Below are 22,059 nucleotides of genomic sequence, written 5' to 3' on the forward strand. Positions count from 1 at the left end.
TACAAGTCAGAGCTTTTTTTAAAAAAGAAAGAAAGTTGTGTTTTCAAAATTGGAGTTAAAGTTATTTTTACTTCCAATACTGTTAACATACACAGGTCAATGACTAGATTTTTTTACATTTTCATTGTAAGTGGGCTAAAGCAGTTAATTAAAATAGTCTAACATAAATGTAAATGCTGTAATTTGATTATTTTAATAAACCATGTAACTTGGATGGATTAGATGCTGGCGTGACCACAGTGCACACGTCTGATGTCACTCACAGTGGTCCAAGGGATCGCTCAGGGAGTTTGTGTGTTCGCTCAGACACATGAAAAATTAGACGGAACATTGGTTGTGTGTGACGTCTTCTTTTGCGCATGCGGGCCGCTTTGAGGGCCGTGAACAGTTCACACTGGAGCGCGTTTGCTGTCACATTGAATTTGTAGTGTGAACAACCAGACAAAAAAACCCCAGATTTGATCAAAAAATCGGAATTGAGCATTAAGACCTGCAGTGTGAACGTAGCCATAATGTATGTCAGCATGCTTTTTGTGGACTGCAGCTTGCCATTCAGCACCATCATTCCAAATAAGCTGGTGGACAAAGCTCTCACAAATGTGCCTGTAACAGGGCGGCCCTTAGCGGCTAGAATCACAGTGAGATGGACCAAGGCGAGCACAGTGGAACAAAAAGTATTTAATTGCCATACAGCTCGCCTTACAAACAGTTCAATCGTTGAGCTTCTTCACAGCACAATCCATCTGTCTAATGACAACTGGCAGCCTTAAATACCTTCAGCTGTCACAGACTAAATCATTATTCCACTCTCAGGTAAATTCGTAAATCTCAACTTTCCACCACAGTATACAATACATCAATTCGAATAAATAAATACATATTTGACACTTTAATCTTACACCAAACCCATTATTATAAAAAGCCAAAAACCCAAGCACAAAAAGATTCCCCACACTCCCTTAACCCATGGTCTCTCCCGGAACCTTTAAATGGTGTCTGGACCCCAGGGAAACATTTGTCCAAACACCTTGGAGAGAACACAGGAAAGAAAGGCGAGTAGTCACATCTTACTATCACTTCTTTGCATCACTTTTATCTCTAGATTTTTCACACCCACATTTGCATTAGTTCTCCTTGCTGGTAATCCTTATTTTCTCTCAATCACCTTTCCTTTTTACAGACACCACCACATTCCTTGATGAGGAGCAGCTGTGCAGGACATGAAACAAGGCTACCAACTGATTTTAAAATTCCCAATAAACATTCAATAAATAATTAAATTTCTTGTATGCAAATGTTTTACTGTGCAAATCCATGCTTAAAGTACGATGCTAAATAAAGTGCTTGATAAGGTGCTTTTAATAAAGTGAAAAGTGTGCTCTAAAGTGCAATACAAATACTACATTTATTTATATTATATTAAGGGAGTCCTCTTCCTTACAGTACCTTAATTTCGTTATGTTTCACAATGACAATAAAGTGTCTTGAATCTTTAATTTTTCAGCCCCACATGTTGACAAAACAACCAATAAAGGGAATTTTCGAATAAAATTTTTGGTTCTCGCCCTTATTTTGCAATTTTTCTTTTTTTTCAGCCTCCATATTTGCTTCACCTGTATAGAATTAAATTATTCTTATTTTTTACTGTTTTCATTTGTAGGTCCAAAATCAGACAAAGAGCTTGCTGCTTATGTTGCCCCACATTTAGCAAATAATGGTTTCCGGTTCAAAAAAATGGGTGAGTTTTTAATTTTCTTATCCTTCTTCTTGGTTGCCCTAACTTTTGTCTGCTGAAACATCATATTTGAGCCATCGTTTACAGATCATATGACTGAGCTGGGAAAGTACACACTGAATTTGAACACAGTGGTCCATGAAACAAACGCTGTCAGCTTTGGCGGTAGAGCGCTTCCAAGGTTCACACTGAAGTTTACCATTAAAGGTGAGGAGAAAGAATGCTGTGTATTTAACTAGTAATCGTTATTCCCACCCTTCTGACCAAAGAGACACATTTGTTTGTTCTGTTCTCAGAGGGCGAAGCAGCAAGCTTCGATATCAGTCCAATGAGCCCCATGCTGCGTGTGGGCGTGCCGTTTGACATTCCTCTGCAGATAAAAGATGGTTATGGCCACTCAACGACCCTCACTTCTAAACTCAAACCTGAGCTCAAATGCTGGTGAGTCTCATTAATGCTACCAAATTTTAAAGTGTGTGGAAAAAAAATGTATGAAAGCCTTTGTGTCTTTATTATGTCATATTTAAGTGTTGTAACACGGCCATTGTTATTTTTTTCTTTTAGTGGTCTGGATCTGAGTTATGAGACATTCTCCAGCAGTGGAACCACATTCACCATCAAAAGTGTCAAAGCGAGAGGAAAAGTCCTGAATTACCAGCAATCCAAGGTTAGAACTAATGATTTCTACACTACGAACACATACATTTGCCCGTCACATGGAAGACTGTTTAAAATAATTAAATTAATTACTAATAGTGCAGTCACAGTGTAATCAAGAGGTTTAACAACTACTTGAAAGTCAATAGTTGTACAAAAGGGGTTAGGTTTGTGTATGGGATTTCCCATGCCCCCTGAATGCACCATAAGTGTGCATGTCCGCAGCTTCAGCTCAGAGACAAACAGCAGCCAAACAGACAGTGTGTGCGTTCATAAGACCAAACCACACACACCTCACACTCTTACCCACCTGCAGGCACGTTCTCCACTGGAAATATAAAGAATGACAACTTTATTCCTGGACTCTGCCTGTTTGTTCCTCTCGCATTCGAACATTTGCAAGTGTTCTGACCTGACACTCTGAAGTGATTGCTGCCAACTCAGATTTCCTGAACCCTTCTAAACAATAGTTAAAAATGATTAGCTGATTTAGTGATATATTTTTATGCACTTTGTTTTCATTTTCAGAGCTATGACCTGGAAGTTACCTTGCCTGGTATGAAACAGCACACCAAATCTATCAAGATCGGTCTTCTTCCTGGTAATCCCTCATTTATTTATGATTTTAGAACAGTTCGTGTACTGGTTTCTCATGTGCATTATGTTCTTTCTTGTCTTGATTGTTAAATACTTAAATTATACTGAAACTTTGCGTAAATATTGCTCAGGGCACTGGAAGTGCCAACATCTATATGACATGAACAAATAGTTCATACAAATCCCACAACTGTGTATAGATATTTGAGACACTGATTATCGATCAAGTTCTCATAATAAGCCATTTAAAAAACACTTAAAGTTGAGAAAATGTCGCAGCAGAGCAAACAACAGCAACGATGTGGGGATAAGAAAATCTTTTTGGTTGAGCATCATCATGTTATGTTACTTATCTATTGGTAAAGTTTTGGCTCAAAATCAATCTTGACTACAGTGACATCATTTGAAGTATGCGTCAAATGTATACTTAGATCAGAAATGATTGCTTGGATGAGAAAAAAATATCAATTTAAAGGTATAAGTAACGCATTTAACTGAAAGCCAAGCATCTGACACTTCCAACAGTCGTATTCATACCTGCAGCCAATTTAGAATAACCACTGAAAGCATGCATGAAGCCAGAGTACCTGGAGATGGATGGATTTAAACCCAGGAACTTCTAGCTCTGAGGCAGTAGCGCTAACCACCACATCACAGTGCAGCCCTAACATTTCTCAGACGTCTGGCATCAAATCCATTTACTTTTTTTCATAGTTTTTCACATTAATTAAAACAAACAAATCTTATTCCCCCTGAGTGGTTATGTGAAAAGTTGGTCTTAAAAAATAAAGTCTTTCATGTGAATCAGGATAGAAAAAGTGTCCCCAGGAGACTCTGTAGCTTCACTGTAAAGGTAACAGATGTCATTTAGCTGTGGTTCAAATGATAATCTGTTGGCTGCTAACATTAAGACGAGGTAAATATGATTTTTGTCTTATTTTTCTTGAGCATTCCCTGATTTTGTGTTGTTTTTCAGGTATCCCACATTCCCTCCACGTGAAACCAGAGGAAACATCAATCGATGTGGAGAACGGAGACCAGGTCACGTTTCATGTTGAAATTCACGATGAGGCTGGAAATATCACCGCTAACCCCAAACAGATCGTCCGCTGCGAGGTACAAACATGGATTTGTTCGGAACAAAAAAAACACAGAAAACTGTATTTATTAAAAGAATATTTTGATTATTTAGACCATAATGAGCTGTTTTATATATGTTGGTCTATTTATTTTCAGTGGTGTCTTGTTTCTGTCTGTAAGGCACTACGCAGGCTGAACTTTTTTGTTTTTGTTTTGTTTGTATTTAAACATTTCCAGGTTAAAGGTTTCCCCCCGGTGGTCACTGATTGCAGCAGCACCGGTGCTGGCCAGCTTGTCACAAAGCCCATTAACCTGAAAATAATCAAAGGAGAGCAACAAGACCTCAAAGCTCAATTTGTGATGCCTGTGAGTTAGAAAAAAAGAAGCTTCTGCTCAGAAGAATATTTCCAAGTATGTAGCTTGTTTGTAGTGTCTCTCTCCTCTTTTTCTTTCTTCTAGAGTTACAAAAACATACCGTTAGTCATAAAGGGGCTGAGGGTGCTGCCCAGCACACGGGTCTCTGTGATGGAGCTGTACAGTCAGGACAATGAGAATCTGGTGCTGAGGAACAGTGAAAAGATCGAATGGATAGCCGGCGGACTGCTGCAGAACTTATTCTGCAAGCTGTATGATGAAGCTGGCAGGGAGGTACCGCTCACTGCTGAAATAGCCTCCATGATCAAGGTGTGTAATGTGCAAATATTGCTGTTTACTCTTGTAATAGATTTTTAGGTAGGTGTTGGATTTTGTAAATGAAAAAACTAATTTTTTTTTTCTTTTTACCCTTATAAAAGAATTCTAGAAAAAAAAAAAAAAGAATTGTATGAGCCATTCTGTTTTAACACTTCTTAGCTTAATGTTAACTTTTCACTGTGAAGGTTAACTGGACAGGAGATGTCTTTCTGGAAGATCTGGTCCAGGGGAAGCTGCCTGATTTACAGGTACCTAAACGGGTGGGAGAGCAGCGCTTCTACCAGGTCTCCTATCAGGACCAGAGTGTGTCCGTCTCCTTCACTATCGTGTAAGCCATGAACCTATAATCAAAGCTTTGATTCAGTGTTTTCATTAGATACGGTCTGCACACTGATGTGTGAAGATATAAAGTCCCCTCTTTTGTTTGTAGGCCTCGTCCAGATGAACCAGAGCGTCTAAAAGTAGCTTTACCCCAAACCACAGTGAAGCTTGGTGAGATCCTCTCCGGAAACATCAGTGAGTATAAATCTGATCATTTAAAATTAATCACATTTTTAAAATTCATGGTTGCATGCTATATTACTCACAATAACTTTCTTTGCTCAGGCTTGGAGCTTGTGGACCAGTTTGACAATTTAACCAAGACGCTTACCCCCACCTGTGTGAACCACATAAAAGTGGAAGCTGAGGGGCTGGACAAATCAGCCATCACATTTAAATGGCAGGTGGGACCAGAGCCATGTGCATTTAAGACAAACATTGACTCAAATATTAGTTAAATCAAATCAAATATGCACTAATGCAATCTTAATATTATCTGAGCAAACAAAGCCCCCTTTATTATGTGTTTTTGGTGAGCTTAGGGTATAAATGTGTGCATTTGCCCTTTCACCTGCCCTATGACCACTATATATCTACTGAATCCTCCTCCCTAACAATAAAAAAAAAAAAGCCTAATCCCAGATGCCTGCTTTTGTTAAAATAGCAAGGTCATATTACTGGAATTCCACAGATAATGAACTCTCCCTTACAAGTAAACAAGGAGACGAAACATTTTTCTGCACTCTGTAGATGACACGAAAAGCTTGTGTCTTTGTGGTCAAAGTTCACTAAAATGGTAACATAGTCAATGTTATTTTATATGACCGAGATGGTTTTGACCCTCATAAATTCAGAGGTGGTGCCACAAAGCTGCTGATTTGTGTACTGGGAGAGAGATGAATACAGCTGAGGATTTCTGGATATCAGCCACCTTCTCTGTCTCCCTGTGATACATACCGTGCAGGGGCCTGTCATTCCATGATGGTTCCTCCTCTTCCTCCTCTTTCTTGGGTTTTTGCTGCCTGAGATATTCACTGAGCACGCGGTCAGTTGGGGCCATCTTCCTGATGTATTCATGGTTGTTCGCTGCCTCATCCTGGACTGTGGTGCTGACACTCACTAGTCCCCGGCCTCCTTCCTTAAGCTTCGCGTACAGCCTCAGGGTGCCGGACTTGGGGTGAAACCCTCCATGCATAGTCAGGAGCTTCCTGGTCTTGATGTCAGTGGCTTCTATCTCCTCCTTTGGCCAACTCATTATCCCAGCAGGGTACCTGATCATGGGCAGGGCATAAATGTTGATAGCCCGGATCTTGTTCTTACCATTCGGCTGACTCCTCAGGACTTGCCAGACCCTGTAATTCTATAATAATAATTCTGTTAGCATGTGTAATAAGGAGCATTTCCTGGCAAGTCTTTAAAATGTTATACTAAATTTTTTTGACTCTGATTTGCAACTGTTTGCTTTATTACGGCACCCGTGTAAATACTGTACGTGGTTCATGTGTCATTATAACTGTATTTGTATTTGTCTAACACAGTACTGTAAGAAGATGATGAATAGAAAATTCAGTAACTTCTTTATTTAATAATGAGCAGGCCAGATGTGGTGATTGTGATGATCTAAGCTGATAAACCTCACGGCTCTGTATTGTACCAGGAGAGCAGCTGTGCTGCCATGGTGACGGGAATTCGTTTCGAGTCAGGGTCTCTCGGCCCCCGAGAACTGCGCTTCAGCTACTCTGACTTTGTGGAGCGTGTCAGTATTAAAGTGACCGCAGGACTCCCTGCTCAGCTTAAACTCATCAGTGCACCGGAGCAGGTAAACAAATAAAAGATTCTTAATTTAATTTCTTTTTACAGACAAACTAAAGGTATAGCTCATCCTTTTGTGGGGGGGGGGTTTCAGCCTTTGCAGGTGTTAAATGATCACGGCATCTCCAAACCATTTGTCGTCCAGCTGTGTGATGAGTGGGGAAACCCTTCTCCAGACCAGAGGGTTGTAGTGGACTTAAAGACTTCACCTCCAGGACTGACGGTTAGCTTGAAAATCAACACAATCAAAGAAAGCACCATGTAGTCCTGTGAAAAATGACGTACATAGCTTGTATAGTCTGAGAAGTAGCTTAGCTACCACCAAATTGCCAAAATTTCAGCTTATGTAGAGGTGGTCTGAGCATGTACCATACAATGATCTAATAGGAGAAGTCTTGTTATCGTTTCAGGTGAAAACCAATGTTATTTCACAACCTGTGAACGCAGAAGGGAAAGCCTCTTTCGTTGTTAATGGTTTGAGCGGGCCGAAGTAAGTCAAATTTTATTTGTAGTAATACAGTATCAGTCTTAATGTTTCCACTATTTTAAAGTCACTAGTAGGAGTGTTGATAGCCTGTTCTTCCTCTAGGGGGTGCTATCAGCTGCAGTTTAAAGGCTCCTTCAACAAAAAACCCATCCCTGGTCCATCAGTGAGCCTCACTGTCCTCCCTGATCCCAAAAAACCAGTCAGCCTATCGGTGGAGTATGACACCAGTGTCAAGTTTCTTGCTGGAGGCACATTTCGAGGTTTGCATTTACACTTAAACGCATCATGGGCATGCATTTCATTGTAATTTGTGTCTTTTAATGACTTGTTTGAACTGTTCTTTTCCAACTTGAAGAAGTGCTTCAAGACGTATCTGCATGCTGTTAGCTGGAAGCTCTAACAAAAAAAAATCTCTGTATTACAATATATTAAACTATTTATCAGAGTTAATCATTCCAGCCCACTTTGATCACTACCTGTGAGCCAAAAAACTGAAATGATATTTAAAGCTATTATACTTAAGAGTATATTGAGAATAGAAATATTTTATTGCTATTATTTGCTGCTATTTTTATAATCACCATTACCATTTCATGTTAATAGTGATGTTGCATTTAGATGCATTTAGATGTTCAAATATATTGGTATTATATTAGTCTTTATTACAAGTCCAGTGAGAACCACTTTAAACTGTGGAGTTGAATCTATAATTTAAAGGCTTTTGAATGTTTTTATATTCTTACACTGGAGTCTTCAGTGGGTGAGAAACTGACTGCAGGGACAGGAAATACACGCTGTGCCAAAATGAGACAGGAAACACGTCTGCAGGGCATGCTTTTGCAGAAGTGAAACCGAAAGCAGAGTGAGTGCAAGCCAAAGAGTAGGGTGTTTATTATGCATTTATCTTTGATTTAAGCTTTAAGTAGTTGTATTAGATTGAAACATTTGATTTATACATTTTACATAGAAGTTAAGATCATTACACACAGGATGGCCTTAGCCTGGTTGCCTAAGTTGAGGTCAACTAAGGTTCAGAAAGCACATGCAAACTCTGCACGCACAGACAGACGAGACATACACATACAGACACATATAGTGAGAAAGGTCACGACACGTACGCAGTACACAGCATGCACGCGCCCCCGCACGTGCACGCACACACACATATTAGATAGACTCCTTTGAGTAGGTAAAAGTTCAATTATGTTTTGCTTGCGACTGCAAAGTTGTGCCTGCATGAGTGACATTTTGTGCAGAACGTGGACCTGATGTTCCAGAAGATAAGCCTGGGCAGGATGGAGACAGGAAGCATCTGCCGTCGAGGCGAAGATGATGTTCTATGTTAAAAGTCATTGTGGTTTTGGAGTGACGTATGCTTTGTTTGAGTCTGCCTGGTAACAGGAAGACTGCCAACCCTATAAAGCCTTTGTCTAATTATTGTAAGTTTAGTTCGACGCTGAAATCTGCACAGCGGTCGGACTCACACATGTGTTCATTAAAATCCCGTCTAATTGCACCCGCCTGGATCTGTGCTTATTTTTGAATTCCTCCTCAATAATTCTGAACCTTAACAAGTAGTATTAATAATAGTATTACTACTGTTACACTACTATAGTACTATTGCTTAGATTTGCTTTCTGACAATTCACTGTTAATTGATAAACAATTAATTCTTCCTTTTTTTCCATTTTAGATGCACAGAACCAGCAAAAAATGTCTGAACTAACCAGGAAAAAAGATGAGCTCAGCAGTGCTATTGAGAAATATAACGAAACCTTTCGTACATACAAGGAGCTCTTTGGGTTGCTGACGGGTAAGGTGTGCTGTGTGCTTCTTGTATGTTGAACCAGGTCTCATTTGAAATATCCTTGTTCTAGTTTTTTTTCCTAGACTTCATTGTTTGTTGATCTCTGCCTTGACATGCAACAGTGATGAGTGTTTAAAGACTGTAGGTTGTGTCAGTAGGTCGTGTGGATAAGCTGCAAACAAACGGCCCCTTTTGGGATTAATGAAGTTACCTAAATCTGAATAATCTCATGTCAGTGCAAATGGGTATAGCTACAGAAATGATACTTTTAAACCACTGACTATGATATAGTCTTAAATCTGTGATTTATGTGGGTTTCCCTTCCATATGTGATTAAAATTGTCTGCAAATGAAAATATTTTTTCCTCTTAGCTTCTTGCCTGAATGCCAGTAAGAAAGAGGCTGATCTTAAAAATGAGCTGTGCCGGAGGAAAGTGAAAATCCCTGACCCCATATCTGTAAGTTATTACGTCCAACCACACTTAACTCCTGAACAGGCCAGGCAGAAATTCAAATCCAACTTTCTTTCTTTTTTTGAACTGAACTGGAAATTACATTTCTTATGTATTTGTAGGCACAACATATTGATGCACTAATAAAAAAGAAGAGTACTGAAGCGGAAGCGATTCAGAAAATGTCCCGACGAGTTTTCCCCGTCCGTGACAACTTTAGGGGACAGGCAGAGGTTTTGGGAATGGTAACTTTCTTTTTTTCTTTTAAAGATTCAGTACTTGTTTTGAGATGAATTTTCTGGAGATGTGTTTATCTTTCAATTTTTGAATGCAGGTTGGCCACCTGGCCGTCGTGCAGGATGATGCCGCTGCGTGGGTCATCTCCTGGCACATCAGAGGTGATATGGACTGTGTCATCACCAAAACAACAGAAGCAGCGCAGCGGATCTCTCGTGACACGCAGGGCAGGCAGCAGGTCATGGCCCTCGACAGCGTGCTTGTGTCACCAGGAAACAGGTACATGGAAGATGTATTTTATTAGTGTTGGCGTCTAAGTGACGTGTGATGAAGATGTATGTGTCCTTTTATTAAAGTCTTTCCTTTTTAAGCCCTTTCCTTCCCAAAGTCTCTCAAAAACAGTAATTTAGAGCTCTTGTGGCAGCTCCATTTTGAACAGGCTGCCTGAAAGTCAGCTGGAATAATGTCAAACTATAACAGTGTATGCTTTGAACCTTGGGAGTCTGGAAATATGTTTTCCTCCAAAATAGCCACATTTAGTGTACATTGTAACACTCTGTAAACACAGGTGCTCTCTCACTTTAGTTTGCTGTAAAAATAATGGTGACTGTAATTATTAGCACATATAAGACCTCCATCCTGCTGCTCTTTGTTGGGGCTGTTTGGACACTAATGAGATTTACTTAGCTAGTGATTTAATGGCACATCCCTCTTTTATAAGACTTTTAGTTTTTAGAATAGTTTTTTCTAACATAGAGGGCTTTTATTTTGCATTCTGATTTGATTCTGTTTGAGCTGCAGGTAAAAGTTTCTTTCACTGTTAAAATCATTTTAATATAATGAAAATCTTTGTCTCTTAATGTGATGATGAAAGCCTATGTTTGCTTTTGGAGACACAGAGGAAAAAAGCTAACTGAAACAAGCTGAACTTGTTTGACATACAGCACTTTGCAAAAGTGGTCTTCAGCAGTAGTTCTTTGGGTGTTCTGAAGTTCTTTCTTTGAACAGTTTTTTCAATCATTTTTAGTCCAGTCCTTGTACCAAACCTTTTCACTGGAATTTTTGTTGTTTGTTAGGCCACTAAACAGTCTATAACTCATTCAAGAAACCTAAGTCAAGGAATGAGGCTGTGTTGTGATGACACATAACAGACAACTTAGCAAAGAACTAATTTAAATTGTATCTTTAGGAACTTTGTTACTAACAGCCGATCACATAAACCCACATCATTTTTTTCCATTTCTTTAGCTGAATATATGATAAATGCCAAAGATAACACAGTTTGACACACAAAATGGTGTTTTTGCACCAACAACATGATTCCCAAAGCGCTATTAATCAGAAACTTGGCAGATCTCACTGGTGTGCAGTGACTCTCTGTGGAGAACAAAAAGAGAGGACATGTCTGTTAAGACTCTACAGCAGATTAACACTATCTGAAAATCATGCACTTAAGAAATAGGAAAAAAAAGACCTGAGACAGGACTTGAGAGATGCATCTGGTCCTCGGTTGATCCCTCTATAATTCACTAAAACCTCATCAGAAAAGGTCTAAATAGACCAATGGCTTTCACAAAGCTTTTTTAATTAAGGAAAACTGGGAAAAACAGCTGAGGTATGCCAAAGTATGTTCCAATTGTTGTCTACATACATATATATATATATATATATATATATATATATATATATATATATATATATATATATATATATATATATATATATATATATATATATATATATTGAGAGAGAGAGAGGATGTGAGTGTCTACAGTTTGCAACAATGAGTGTCTACAGCCATCTGTAAAATGTGGCTGAGGCTCTGTCCAAGTTTGTGGTTGCATTACCATCAGATTTTGATCCACCATGCAATACAATCAGGAAAGCACCCGACTGACGCCAGCTTAATTTTTCAGCATGACTGTAAACCCCAACACACTGTCAATGCAGTGAAAGAGCCGCCTGAGAGCCTGGACATCAATATTACTGAAGCAGTCTGGGATCATCTTGAGAGAGAACAGAGTGAAAGGCAGCCAACATCCAAAGAAAAGCTTTGAATGTCCTTCAAGAAGCCTGGAGAACTATTCATGAAGACTGCTTTAAACAGTCATGCCAAAAATTGACTTTCAAGCTCATTAGTATTGTACAGAATCAGCTGTTTGTCTTGTGTGCTGTATTTCCTTGTATGTTTCCACATGTTTCAGTTAATCATCGCACCCATTTCCCATTGTCCAAGCAAAGGATGGAGAAATTAGGAGTTCCTCAAGGCTTCTTCACAGTGTTGTATTCAGGCCCTGTGTTTTTGTTTGTTGTTGCTTTGTTTGGCATATTTACAGAAAAGTAGGCCTCACATGTAGGAATCACTAGTTTCTGTGTTTTCAGCTGTATTGCTGCTACAGTTCACCTCCTTAAGAGAAACAGTTTTCTTGATTTTTAGTTGGAAAATGTTTCTCTGCTCATACTGAGTATTAGTGCTTTATTTGCTTCTGAGAGAAGGAATATTGAATACACACTACTATGGTTATTGATCTAATTTACAATTTTAACAGTTATGCATGATTTTTTATAAAGTCAGCAGTATTAAAAACCCTGCAGTGCTCCCTGCAGTACTATTACTTCTAAGTGTACTAGTCCCCCCATGTGAATAACATAAATCTATATTAGTCATTGTTTCAGCACTAATTTAGAATGCAACAGTAAAGCTGTTTACACTTAATTATCAATCAGTTAATTATGTAATATGCAATATGTTGCATATTACATAATTAATTGTAATATGTAATATGGTTTTCCAATTTTTTCTTTCTTTTATCAAAGTGAAGTGACTGCTGAATTTAAGATGAATTCAACATCACACTAGAAAACTGTCATGTCTGATCTGCAAAATACTGAAAAAATAGACACAAATCCAAACAGCTGATCTATCAACAGATGTCTTGATGCTTACCTAAGTTAATCTAAAACACCTTCTGAAAGTCTGCAGACATTTTCTTTCAGATCAAACAGAAATTATGTATCAGCTGGAAGGACACACACAAAAACAAATTCTGGCATGAAATGGAAAATATCCACATAAACTGAATCTGTACTACACATGAACTGTAGCATAGCAGTGTCCGTTTATGCAAAGAGAAATGATCGTGCATGGTTTGATGTTGCGATGTACGTTTGGAGCAAAGTGTCATGGTGTTGTGATTTGAATTGGTTACAGACCGCTGCCACACATAAGAAATGGCTACCCGCTTTTTGAACCCCATGGGAACCCGGTGTATGCCAGAGAGATGCTGATATACCCCTGTGATCCGGAGAGCTGTGACATCGGTGAGCTGCCTTCAATGGATTTCCCCTCCTCAGCGTAACGCTGCCTGTTTGTTTGGTTATTGCAGATTTGAAATAAGACTCTGGCGTTTCTGTGGGTTTTTAGAGGCTTGCCATCTCAGTCTGTGTTTGCTGTTGTTTCAGGGGTATTTCCCTTATGCCCCCACCAGTCCTGTAAAGACTGGGGTAAATGTTTCCACCTGGGATCCAGCCTCACAGGGTGGAAGGGGGCTTTCTCTCAAGGGGCACTGTCGCTGGAGCAGAAATTGGGCCTCTTTTGCAAAATTAAAATGACTGTTTATGTAGTGATTTTCTTTATCGTGGGTAAAAGTTGTCTCTGTCTGTTTGGATTTAGAGCATTTATCCTTTAAATTTACACTGATTGCCTGTGGGGGTTTTTTTTAAAAAAGCTTTTGACAAAATTAATCATGAAATATTACTTGAAAAACTGGAGTACTATGGCATTAGAGGAGTGGTGTTAGAGTGGATCAGGAGTTATTTGAGAGACAGGCGACAATTTGTGAAGATTGGTGAATATCAATCAGAATGAATGGACATTGTTTGTGGAGTTCCACAGGTATCACTATTGGGACCAAAACTGTTTATCTGGTACATCAGTGATATAGGTAAAACATCTGATATTTCCAGTTTATTTGATTTGCAGATGATACAAATATATTTTGTGCTGGAGGGAATCCACAGCAGCTTTTGGAAACTGTCACACAAGAAATGATTCAACTGAAAACATGGTTTGATAGATAAAAGTAAAAAAAAGCTATTAGGATGATTAATAAAGCAGGATTTAGAGATCACACTGACATTATTTTCTTGAAATTAAAGATCTTGAAGTTTATCGATCTTATAAAACATAAAACTGCAAAAATTATGTACAAAGCCTGATATAATATGTTACCAGGAAATGTACAGAGGATGTTTTTTGACAGAGAAGGGGACTATGATTTGAAGGGAAAATTAAATTTGAAGACTCTTAAAGCAAGGGTTAAAACCATTTACCATTTGTGGAGTAAAACTGTGGAACAGTTTTCCAGTGGACCTACAGCAATGTTCAAGCATTCTTCAGTTCAAAAAAAAGTTTTGAAACAGGCTTTTGGAAGAATATGAAACTGATGAACTTGATGTCTGATAGTATAACTTTGCTTAACTGTGTCTGAATTATATCTAACACTGTAGGTATGTTTATACATGTCCTTTATTCATTCTTTATTGTGTGGGGCAAGTGGTGAGGGGAAGTCAGGGTAACACTGAATATGGTGATTCAATAGAATGTTGAGCATGGGGTAAGGATCAAAAAGTATGTACATACTTCTCCTAAAAGTCTGTAGCACTTTAAAAAAAAGTTCGTTTTAAATTTGTTCCAGCAGGTCTGAAAGTTTCTTGCTCATGCTTTTTTTTTCTAGTGTTCAAGAACATCCTGGGAGATACTATTCTGATTGATGACCTGGAATCTGCAAAGAACTACAGAACGGCGGTGAGTGACTTTGCTAAAGCACATGTGCAATATTTGCCCCTTTTTTTTTCTTTATTTTTTGACTAACAATGTGCCAGAGCTGGTGCCTAATCTAAAACTGATTAGACTTTTATTAGTTCCAGTGGATTAAAAATAAAAAAATAGGGACTGCTGCCAAAGAGTGAAACTCAATGTCTACCCACATAGCAAAATTGGTATGGTCCTGATCTGGCCCACACAATGTGCTTACACATGGCCCACATACCGCAAAGAATGACGGCCCTTTGGTGGCCCAGATCTGGTTTGCCAAAGGTGGCCGACACATGGGCCAGCACAAGGCCAGTTGCAGACACACTGGTGGTCCTTTGCTGGCCCATGTGTGAAGTACCTCTGGCAAACCTGGTCTGGGCCGCCAAAAGGCCGTCATTCTTTGCGGTATGTGGGCCATGTGTAAGTTGTGTGCAACCACAGGCCAGTTGCAGACACACTGCTGGCCCTGTGCTGGCCCAGTGCTGGCCCAGAAAAGCTTCAGCTTTGGCCTTAATGTGTACCTTAATTAAGCCATGTAATAACAACATGTGCATAATAGTGCAAAAGTAATATGACAAAACTCTGTTCGGACAGTGAACGTACTGATTCTTATATAGCATTTTTCAACTCTCCCAGGTTACTGAAAGTGCTCTACACAACATGCCACATTCACCCAACCACACAGTTTCTCTTAACTGAGTGCCAGGGATCGAACCACTAACCTTCCCATCAATAGGTGACCTGCTCTACCACCTGAGCTATAGCCACCCGCTGGCAAAGATGAGTAAACCCTCACTAGGTTTTGGATAAAGTGTACACTCACAAATCTGTCAAACCTGCATTTGAAACGTTGGCTACCATAGCGGTATAGTATTGCAACATGGCATTTAGGTCTTCTAACTAAAATAGGAAAATAGGAACATAAATAGTGCCTCATTGCCAGACCTGGTGCACATCTGGTTGACATACACTCTGCCATGACACCAGTCAGTCAGAAGTGCCAGCTTGATGCCAGATCCGGGCCAGACCTGTTTTCTATGAGCCTGGGCCACATAAACCAAACCACAATTGAGCCAGATGTGGCATGCCATCACATAGACAGTGCCATCTACGCCAGGCTTGGCCCATATCTCGATGACATACGTTTTATCATGCCAGACGTCAGCCAGCAGTGCCGGCTTGATACCAGATCCGGGCCAGACCTGCTTGCTATGTGGGTATTGGGGGGCCAGGAAAACTGATGATTCATCGATGACCTTTGCAGATTGTGTCCACCAGGCTCTCAAACCTCTCATATTGTGTGCTGGTTCTTTAATGGAACCACGGGAGAACTGACTTTGCGCCAGCAGTGTTGCTGTATCGGTGGAAACTCTGGTTAATTTCCTCTAACAAAAAAAAGCTGTTGTTTACAGGTGGTGCAGAACAGGATCCAATGTCCCACCATACTGACCAGGCAGGGGGACAGGGTCAGTAGCAGGGGAAAGTTTGGAGGTGCACAGAACAGGGCCCCACCGATGGCCACGTTACACATGTTTGGAGCCCCCCTCCCACAGCAGTACCACAATCTAATGGAACAAATAGGTGACTTAAATCATGGACATTTTACATTATTAAAGCTTTATTTTGTTGCCCTAATGATTCAGATTAGGCTGTAATTTCTGTTTTCTGTTTTTTGACAGACCTGCTCCGCCAGTACTGCTCAGCTGTATCGAAGAGGGAGGAAATAGAAAGGGAGCGAGATGATCACGTCAAAAAAATTACGTCTCCTAATGTGCAGCAAAAGGAAAAAGACTTGGAAGACAAAAAGAGGCAGCTAAGAGAGATTGAAAAGGAACTCGGTATGCTGTTTGAGAAAGGTGTTGATGATTTTATTTTGATTTTGTTGAATTTTAATTGATCTTTGTTCTTCTTCTAGCATCAGCATCAGCAAAAGGAATGAAACGAGGCGCTGTGGATGGTGGTCAGCCCTCCAGCAGCATTTCAAAAAGAGCAAGACAGAGTTCCACATAAGAGATTCTGATTGGACCAATTGATTGTTTTACTAAGTCTTTTTTTGTAGTTTTATTTCTTTGTTAACTTTGAGTTGATACAATGTATTTTATTTTTTAGATGCCTTTTGTACATTTTAACACTTTTGTAATGGTAAAAACTGCCTATGATCTTTGCAGAGCATGCTGAATCTGCTGAATGTATGCATTAAAAAATTTCTTGAGATCGCACTTTGTGTCTTTAGTTGTTTCATTTCTGAAAAACGCAAAACTCAAAACTTCACGTTGATATGTTTGAGCATATCAACAGTGTTAGGCGCACATTTTATGCACGGAGATAATCACCGTGCCTTTGAAACAAAACCAACTATTACCCACATTTAGATGTCGGGATATTATGTACAGCGATTACAATGTTTTATATGCGAAATGAGAGCGAAATGTGCACTTGTGTGTGTGCGTGTGTATATGCAAGGACTGACAAGTTGGAGAAAACGCATCTGTCAACGTTCGAGGGGTTCCCGAAACGTCACATCCAAGGACGCTGGAAGGAGCTTGTTTTAAATGTCTGCGCTACAGAGACGGAGCAATCCGCAGTGCCTTCACTGATCTCCAAACCACAGATCATCACTACTGATTACCATCTGAAAAGATACTGCAGGATTTAAATTATCTCAGACATGAAGCACGGACTCCTACTTATCCATTTGTTAATGGTTTCCCCTCTCATCACTGGCTCACCTTTTCAGTACAGCATGTTTCAGGGAAATGCATATTCTGGCGCCGAAACGAGACAAAGAAACAACCCACATAGCAAGCAGGTCTGGCCCGGGTCTGGTATCAAGCCGGCACTGCTGGCTGACTTCTGGCATGATAAGACGTATGTCATCCAGATATGGGCCAGGCCTGGCATAGATGGCACTGTCTATGTGATGGCATGCCACAACTGGCTCGATTGTGGTTTGGTTTATGTGGCCCAGTCCCATAGAAAACAGGTCTGGCCGGGATCCGGCTTCAAGCTGGCACTTCTGACTGACTGGTGTCATGGCAGAGTGTACGTCAACCGGATGTGCGCCAGTTCGGGCAATGATGCCACTGTTTATGTGATGGCATGCCATATCTGGCCCGATTATGGTTTAGTTTATGTGGCCCAGACCCATAGAGAACAGGTCTGGCCGGGATCCGGCATCAAGCTGGCACTTCTGACTGACTGGTGTCATGGCAGAGTGTACGTCAACCAGATGTGGGCCAGGTCTGGCAATGAGGCACTATTTATGTTCCTATTTTCCTATTTTACTTAGAAGACCCAAATGCCATGTTGCAATACTATACTGCTATGGTAGCCAACGTTTCAGATGCAGGTTTGACAGATTTGTGTGTGTACACTTTGTCCAAAACCTAGTGAGCGTTTATTCGTCTTTGCTAGCGGGTGGCTGTAGCTCAGGTGGTAGGGTAGGTCACCTACTGACCGGAAGGTTAGTGGTTCGATCCCCGGTTCTTCAATCTGCATGTCAAATGTGTGAATGTAGTTAGGAAGCTCTCAATTAACAGAAAGTGTGTGATTGGGTTAATGTGGCATGTTGTATAGAGCACTTTGAGTAATCCGGGAGAGTTGAAAAATGCTATATAAGAATCAGTCCATTGACTGTCTGTTTGTCATGTTAGTTTTGCACTATTATGCATATGTTGTTATTACATGGCTTAATTAAGGTACACATTAGGCTGACATCTGGGGCCAGAGCTGAAACTGTTCTGGGCCAGAGCTGAAACTGTTCTGGGCTAGCACAGGGCCAGCAGTGTGTCTGCAACTGGCCCGTTGCTGCACGTAACTTACACATGGCCCACATACCGCAAAGAATGACGGCCCTTTGGTGGCCCAGACCAGGTTTGCCAGAGGTAATCCACACATAGGCCAGCACAGGACCACCAGTGTGTCTGCAACTGGCCTTGTGCTGGCCCATGTGTGGGCCACTTTTGGAAACGCAGCAAATTTCTACGTGAAGCGGCCTGTCTGTTTAGGTTTTGCCAATTCAGGTTTTGTTAAGTCAGGTTTTGTCATCCCCGCATTAGTCAGCTCTAAAACTGTTACACCAAGGACTGTTTTTTCTAAGACTGTTAGCTGTGGTGGAAGAGAGTTAAAGCCACTGCAACCGTTACTTCAGTCACTAGTTCAGTCCATAGTTCAGTTTCTAGCTGTCTTCTGTTTTGTCAGCAGATCAGTCTTCTGTTTTGTTACCTGCTCAGTCCTGTAGTTCAGTTACCTGCTCAGTCTGCAGCACAGCTCTTAGGTCAACCTTGTTATGGAATTTTTCATTTAATAAAGTCTGCAGATGACGGTGAGCGGTAGCTAACATCCTTTAATAAAAAACAAAACCAAGCTTGAGAGTAGCCATTGTGGGGCAAGTGAGCAGCAGTCCCTCCCCTCTCAGCACAGCCCTTTGTTTAAATACCTTCTACAAAATAAAAGGCAATACACAGCTGTTTTTACACCTTTGGTATCCCCCAAAGAAAGGGTTCACACTAACTTGTCACCTCTTACAGTGGTTGATCCCCTTGTCTTTGCCTCCATCCTCAAAGAGAAACAAAAGGCTCGACTACCTGTGGATTTTTCCTTAGCCCTGGTGCCAGGCTTCCTGTGTGAATAGGGTGTGAACCAGACATGCTAAACTAGTGACCTAAATGCATTACTAATAAACAATGTGACCAATATATAATTGAAAGAAATTCCAATACAACTGTCAGACTAGTCTTTAGCTCAATCACCTGTTCAGCCACCACCTTCAAAGGTTGGGAGCTTAGCAGAATTCTCTCAGCCTCCGTCAGTTGCTTCACCTGGGAGCATTACCGGGCCCTCTCAGCAATCAGTCTCCGCTGAGAGCTCGGGCGAGTTAACCCAGACGCCTCCGTCCTCTGCTGGAAGCTTGCTGGAGGTGAACTTATTCAGCCAGCTGAGGATTGGACCCTGCTGTTGCTGCCTGGGCAGAGCCAATGCTCTGCACAGCTCCAGCCAGCTTTGCCTCCGCCAGAGGCCTTCATGCCTGCTGGTTCTGTCTCATCACTGCCAGAGGTATCCGTGCCAAGCAGGATAAACAATCCTGCCTGGAGCCTTAAGTAAAACCTGTTTTAAACATTAAAAAAAATACACTATAAAACCTTACTTAAAACCTTCTCCAAGCAGGAGAAACAATCCCACCTGGAACCTCAAGCAAAACCTATTTTAGCCCAATAATACATTTCAAAACCTTAATTAAAACCTGCTCCAAGCAGGATAAACGATCCTTCCTTGAGCCTTAAGTAAAACCTGTTTTAATTTGTATAATCGACTTGTAATTTCAACTTTATGCATTAAACGTGTATCTTATCATATTAACACTCTTATCAATTTGACTGAGATGACCTTGACCACTCAGCGCTCACATTTAATTTAGTATATGCCCAATTTAGCAAATTTCAAAAGAAACAGGCTCTGCTTACCTTTATTTTGAAGGCCTTCTGTGAGCGTGACCGGAATCAGTTGTCTCCAGTTCTGGGTTCTGACAGCAACTCTATCAGTGGGCCTCTCCAATTCTACTTTTCTCCTTTTTACCCACAAAAATCATGTTGGGGTGACCAATTTGTTGTGTTCAAAATTTTCAGAAGGAATTCAGGAGAAATATGTTAAAGTGAATTGTTAAAATGTTGTCATTTTTATGCTTACCATCTCTACATTGTTTCAAACTGTGTGATCAAAGACATTCCTTTGTTCCCCTCCCCAGCCTGTTGATGGTTTTGGGGGGAGACTGTAGTGTTTTATCACAGACACATCCCATATGAAGATTCTGTTTGTTGTTTGGTAAGCTTCCTGCCCTTTTATGGCTTCACCTGTGTTGTGCATGGTGAACTAATACAGGAATTGAGCCATATATTGGGTGTGGGGGAGATTACCCTCTTTTGACCAAGGATGTTGTTAAAAACAGTTGTGATCAGGAAGTCACGGACACAGAGAGACACACATACACACACATTCTCGCACACACTCACTCACGTGCACACACACACACACACACACGCACACACACACATAGTGCCTTGTCTTTTAGAACCATTGGGGGGGGGGTTACGGTGGGAGGTGCTTGTGTAAACTGTTGTGTGTGTTGCAACTGTGTTTTCAATGAAAGGCTACGAGGAGGGCTGCTTTTTGAAGGAGTTGGGCTGGAGACAGGTGAGGAGCGTTAAGCTCTGGGGGCCTGGTTCCAATCAGCCTTCCCTCGCTAGCGAGTAAAAGACCGGTTGAAGATGTTCTGTCTTGTCTTCGTCCTTCACGAGAATAAGTTTCTAAACTAGCGGGACCTGTGGAAGCACAGACTCAACAAAATATCTGTTGTTTAAAAAGATTTCATTTGCTTCGGCGTTTGAAATTACAAGTTTTACAGCGCCGAACTTTTGTGTAAACCAGCGAACTGTTTCACGGAAAAGATGACCATCATCAGGCAGTTTATATACTGCAACAATAACAAAGATTATTATGGTTATCTTCTCCCAGGACCCATCCTGATGGCTCCTTTTGAATCCACTCCATGCCTCATATCCACTCCTCCTGGAATCAGAAAGACATAGACACAAAAACACACCCTGCATAGCCTTGATTATCTATCTGTTATTATTCATTGTTCCTCTACTGATTCTAGGTCTGGTTCAGGACTTGTTCGGACTCTCTGGCCCAGAGATACTTATTCTAACCATTATTAGTGTATATAAGCATTGGTACAAAAAACCCTCTGCACTCTACGCGTACATGCAGTATTTCAGCCCAGTCATAGTGCCAGGCGAAGTTTATGACCCTCAAAACACGGAACGCCAACTCGTTTATGAGCACATTTGAATTGTGTATAAATAAAATAATTAAAACTGCTTTATTTAATAATTTTAATACAAAATCAAACAATCAACCCTAACACTGTCCTTGATGAGGTCTCTGAACGTCTTTGGAATATAAAGCCGGCTCGTTGCCTGTTCTACCAGCTTGTGGGGTATGGATCTGTAGGCATTTGTGAGGTCGAGCCATAGTACTGCCAGGTCCCCTTTGTTCTCCCTGACTTCCCTAATAAGCTGTGTGACCATGTGTTTGTGCTCCAGACACCCTGGTACTTTCGGGATCCCTCCTTTCTGGATTGAGTTATCAATACAGGAGTTCTTCAGAAGGTATTCTGTCAGTCGCCTGGCGATGGTGTTGAAGAAGATCTTCCCTTCAACAGTCAATAGCAACATGTTTTGGAACTGATCGATATTTTTGGACTTATCCTCCTTTGGGATCCACACACCCTCTGCTTGTCTCCACTGGTTTGCTACCTTACCCCTCCACTAGATCGCCCTCAGAGTCCAGTAAGTAGCCTTGGAC

At 40.7% G+C, this 22,059-nt stretch overlaps 1 protein-coding gene across 2 annotated transcripts in view; it reads left to right on the forward strand.

Annotated features, from left to right (window-relative positions):
* The window catches only part of LOC116315979 (structural maintenance of chromosomes flexible hinge domain-containing protein 1-like), a 61,179-nt gene extending 44,266 nt beyond the window's left edge, over positions 1-16,913 (forward strand). The window contains exons 18-41 of one of the 2 annotated variants that reach the window (XM_039617508.1): positions 1,661-1,738; positions 1,823-1,942; positions 2,032-2,176; positions 2,300-2,402; positions 2,921-2,993; positions 3,966-4,105; positions 4,307-4,435; positions 4,529-4,753; positions 4,948-5,090; positions 5,193-5,278; positions 5,369-5,487; positions 6,741-6,902; positions 6,990-7,118; positions 7,306-7,385; positions 7,485-7,642; positions 9,076-9,195; positions 9,562-9,647; positions 9,764-9,886; positions 9,976-10,157; positions 13,090-13,199; positions 14,615-14,685; positions 16,107-16,275; positions 16,374-16,532; positions 16,610-16,913. In XM_039617508.1, coding sequence (XP_039473442.1) covers positions 1,661-1,738; positions 1,823-1,942; positions 2,032-2,176; positions 2,300-2,402; positions 2,921-2,993; positions 3,966-4,105; positions 4,307-4,435; positions 4,529-4,753; positions 4,948-5,090; positions 5,193-5,278; positions 5,369-5,487; positions 6,741-6,902; positions 6,990-7,118; positions 7,306-7,385; positions 7,485-7,642; positions 9,076-9,195; positions 9,562-9,647; positions 9,764-9,886; positions 9,976-10,157; positions 13,090-13,199; positions 14,615-14,685; positions 16,107-16,275; positions 16,374-16,532; positions 16,610-16,704 — 3,005 coding nt within the window. In that variant the 3' untranslated portion in view covers positions 16,705-16,913. Of the gene's footprint in view, positions 1-1,660; positions 1,739-1,822; positions 1,943-2,031; positions 2,177-2,299; positions 2,403-2,920; positions 2,994-3,965; positions 4,106-4,306; positions 4,436-4,528; positions 4,754-4,947; positions 5,091-5,192; positions 5,279-5,368; positions 5,488-6,740; positions 6,903-6,989; positions 7,119-7,305; positions 7,386-7,484; positions 7,643-9,075; positions 9,196-9,561; positions 9,648-9,763; positions 9,887-9,975; positions 10,158-11,794; positions 12,478-13,089; positions 13,200-14,614; positions 14,686-16,106; positions 16,276-16,373; positions 16,533-16,609 lie in introns of those variants that run through there. The other variant, XM_039617509.1, reaches the window with a different exon arrangement.
* The last annotated feature ends 5,146 nt before the right edge of the window (positions 16,914-22,059 follow it).

This window comes from Oreochromis aureus, linkage group 9, assembly GCF_013358895.1.
Source record: "Oreochromis aureus strain Israel breed Guangdong linkage group 9, ZZ_aureus, whole genome shotgun sequence".
NCBI classification, from domain to species: Eukaryota; Metazoa; Chordata; class Actinopteri; order Cichliformes; family Cichlidae; genus Oreochromis; species Oreochromis aureus.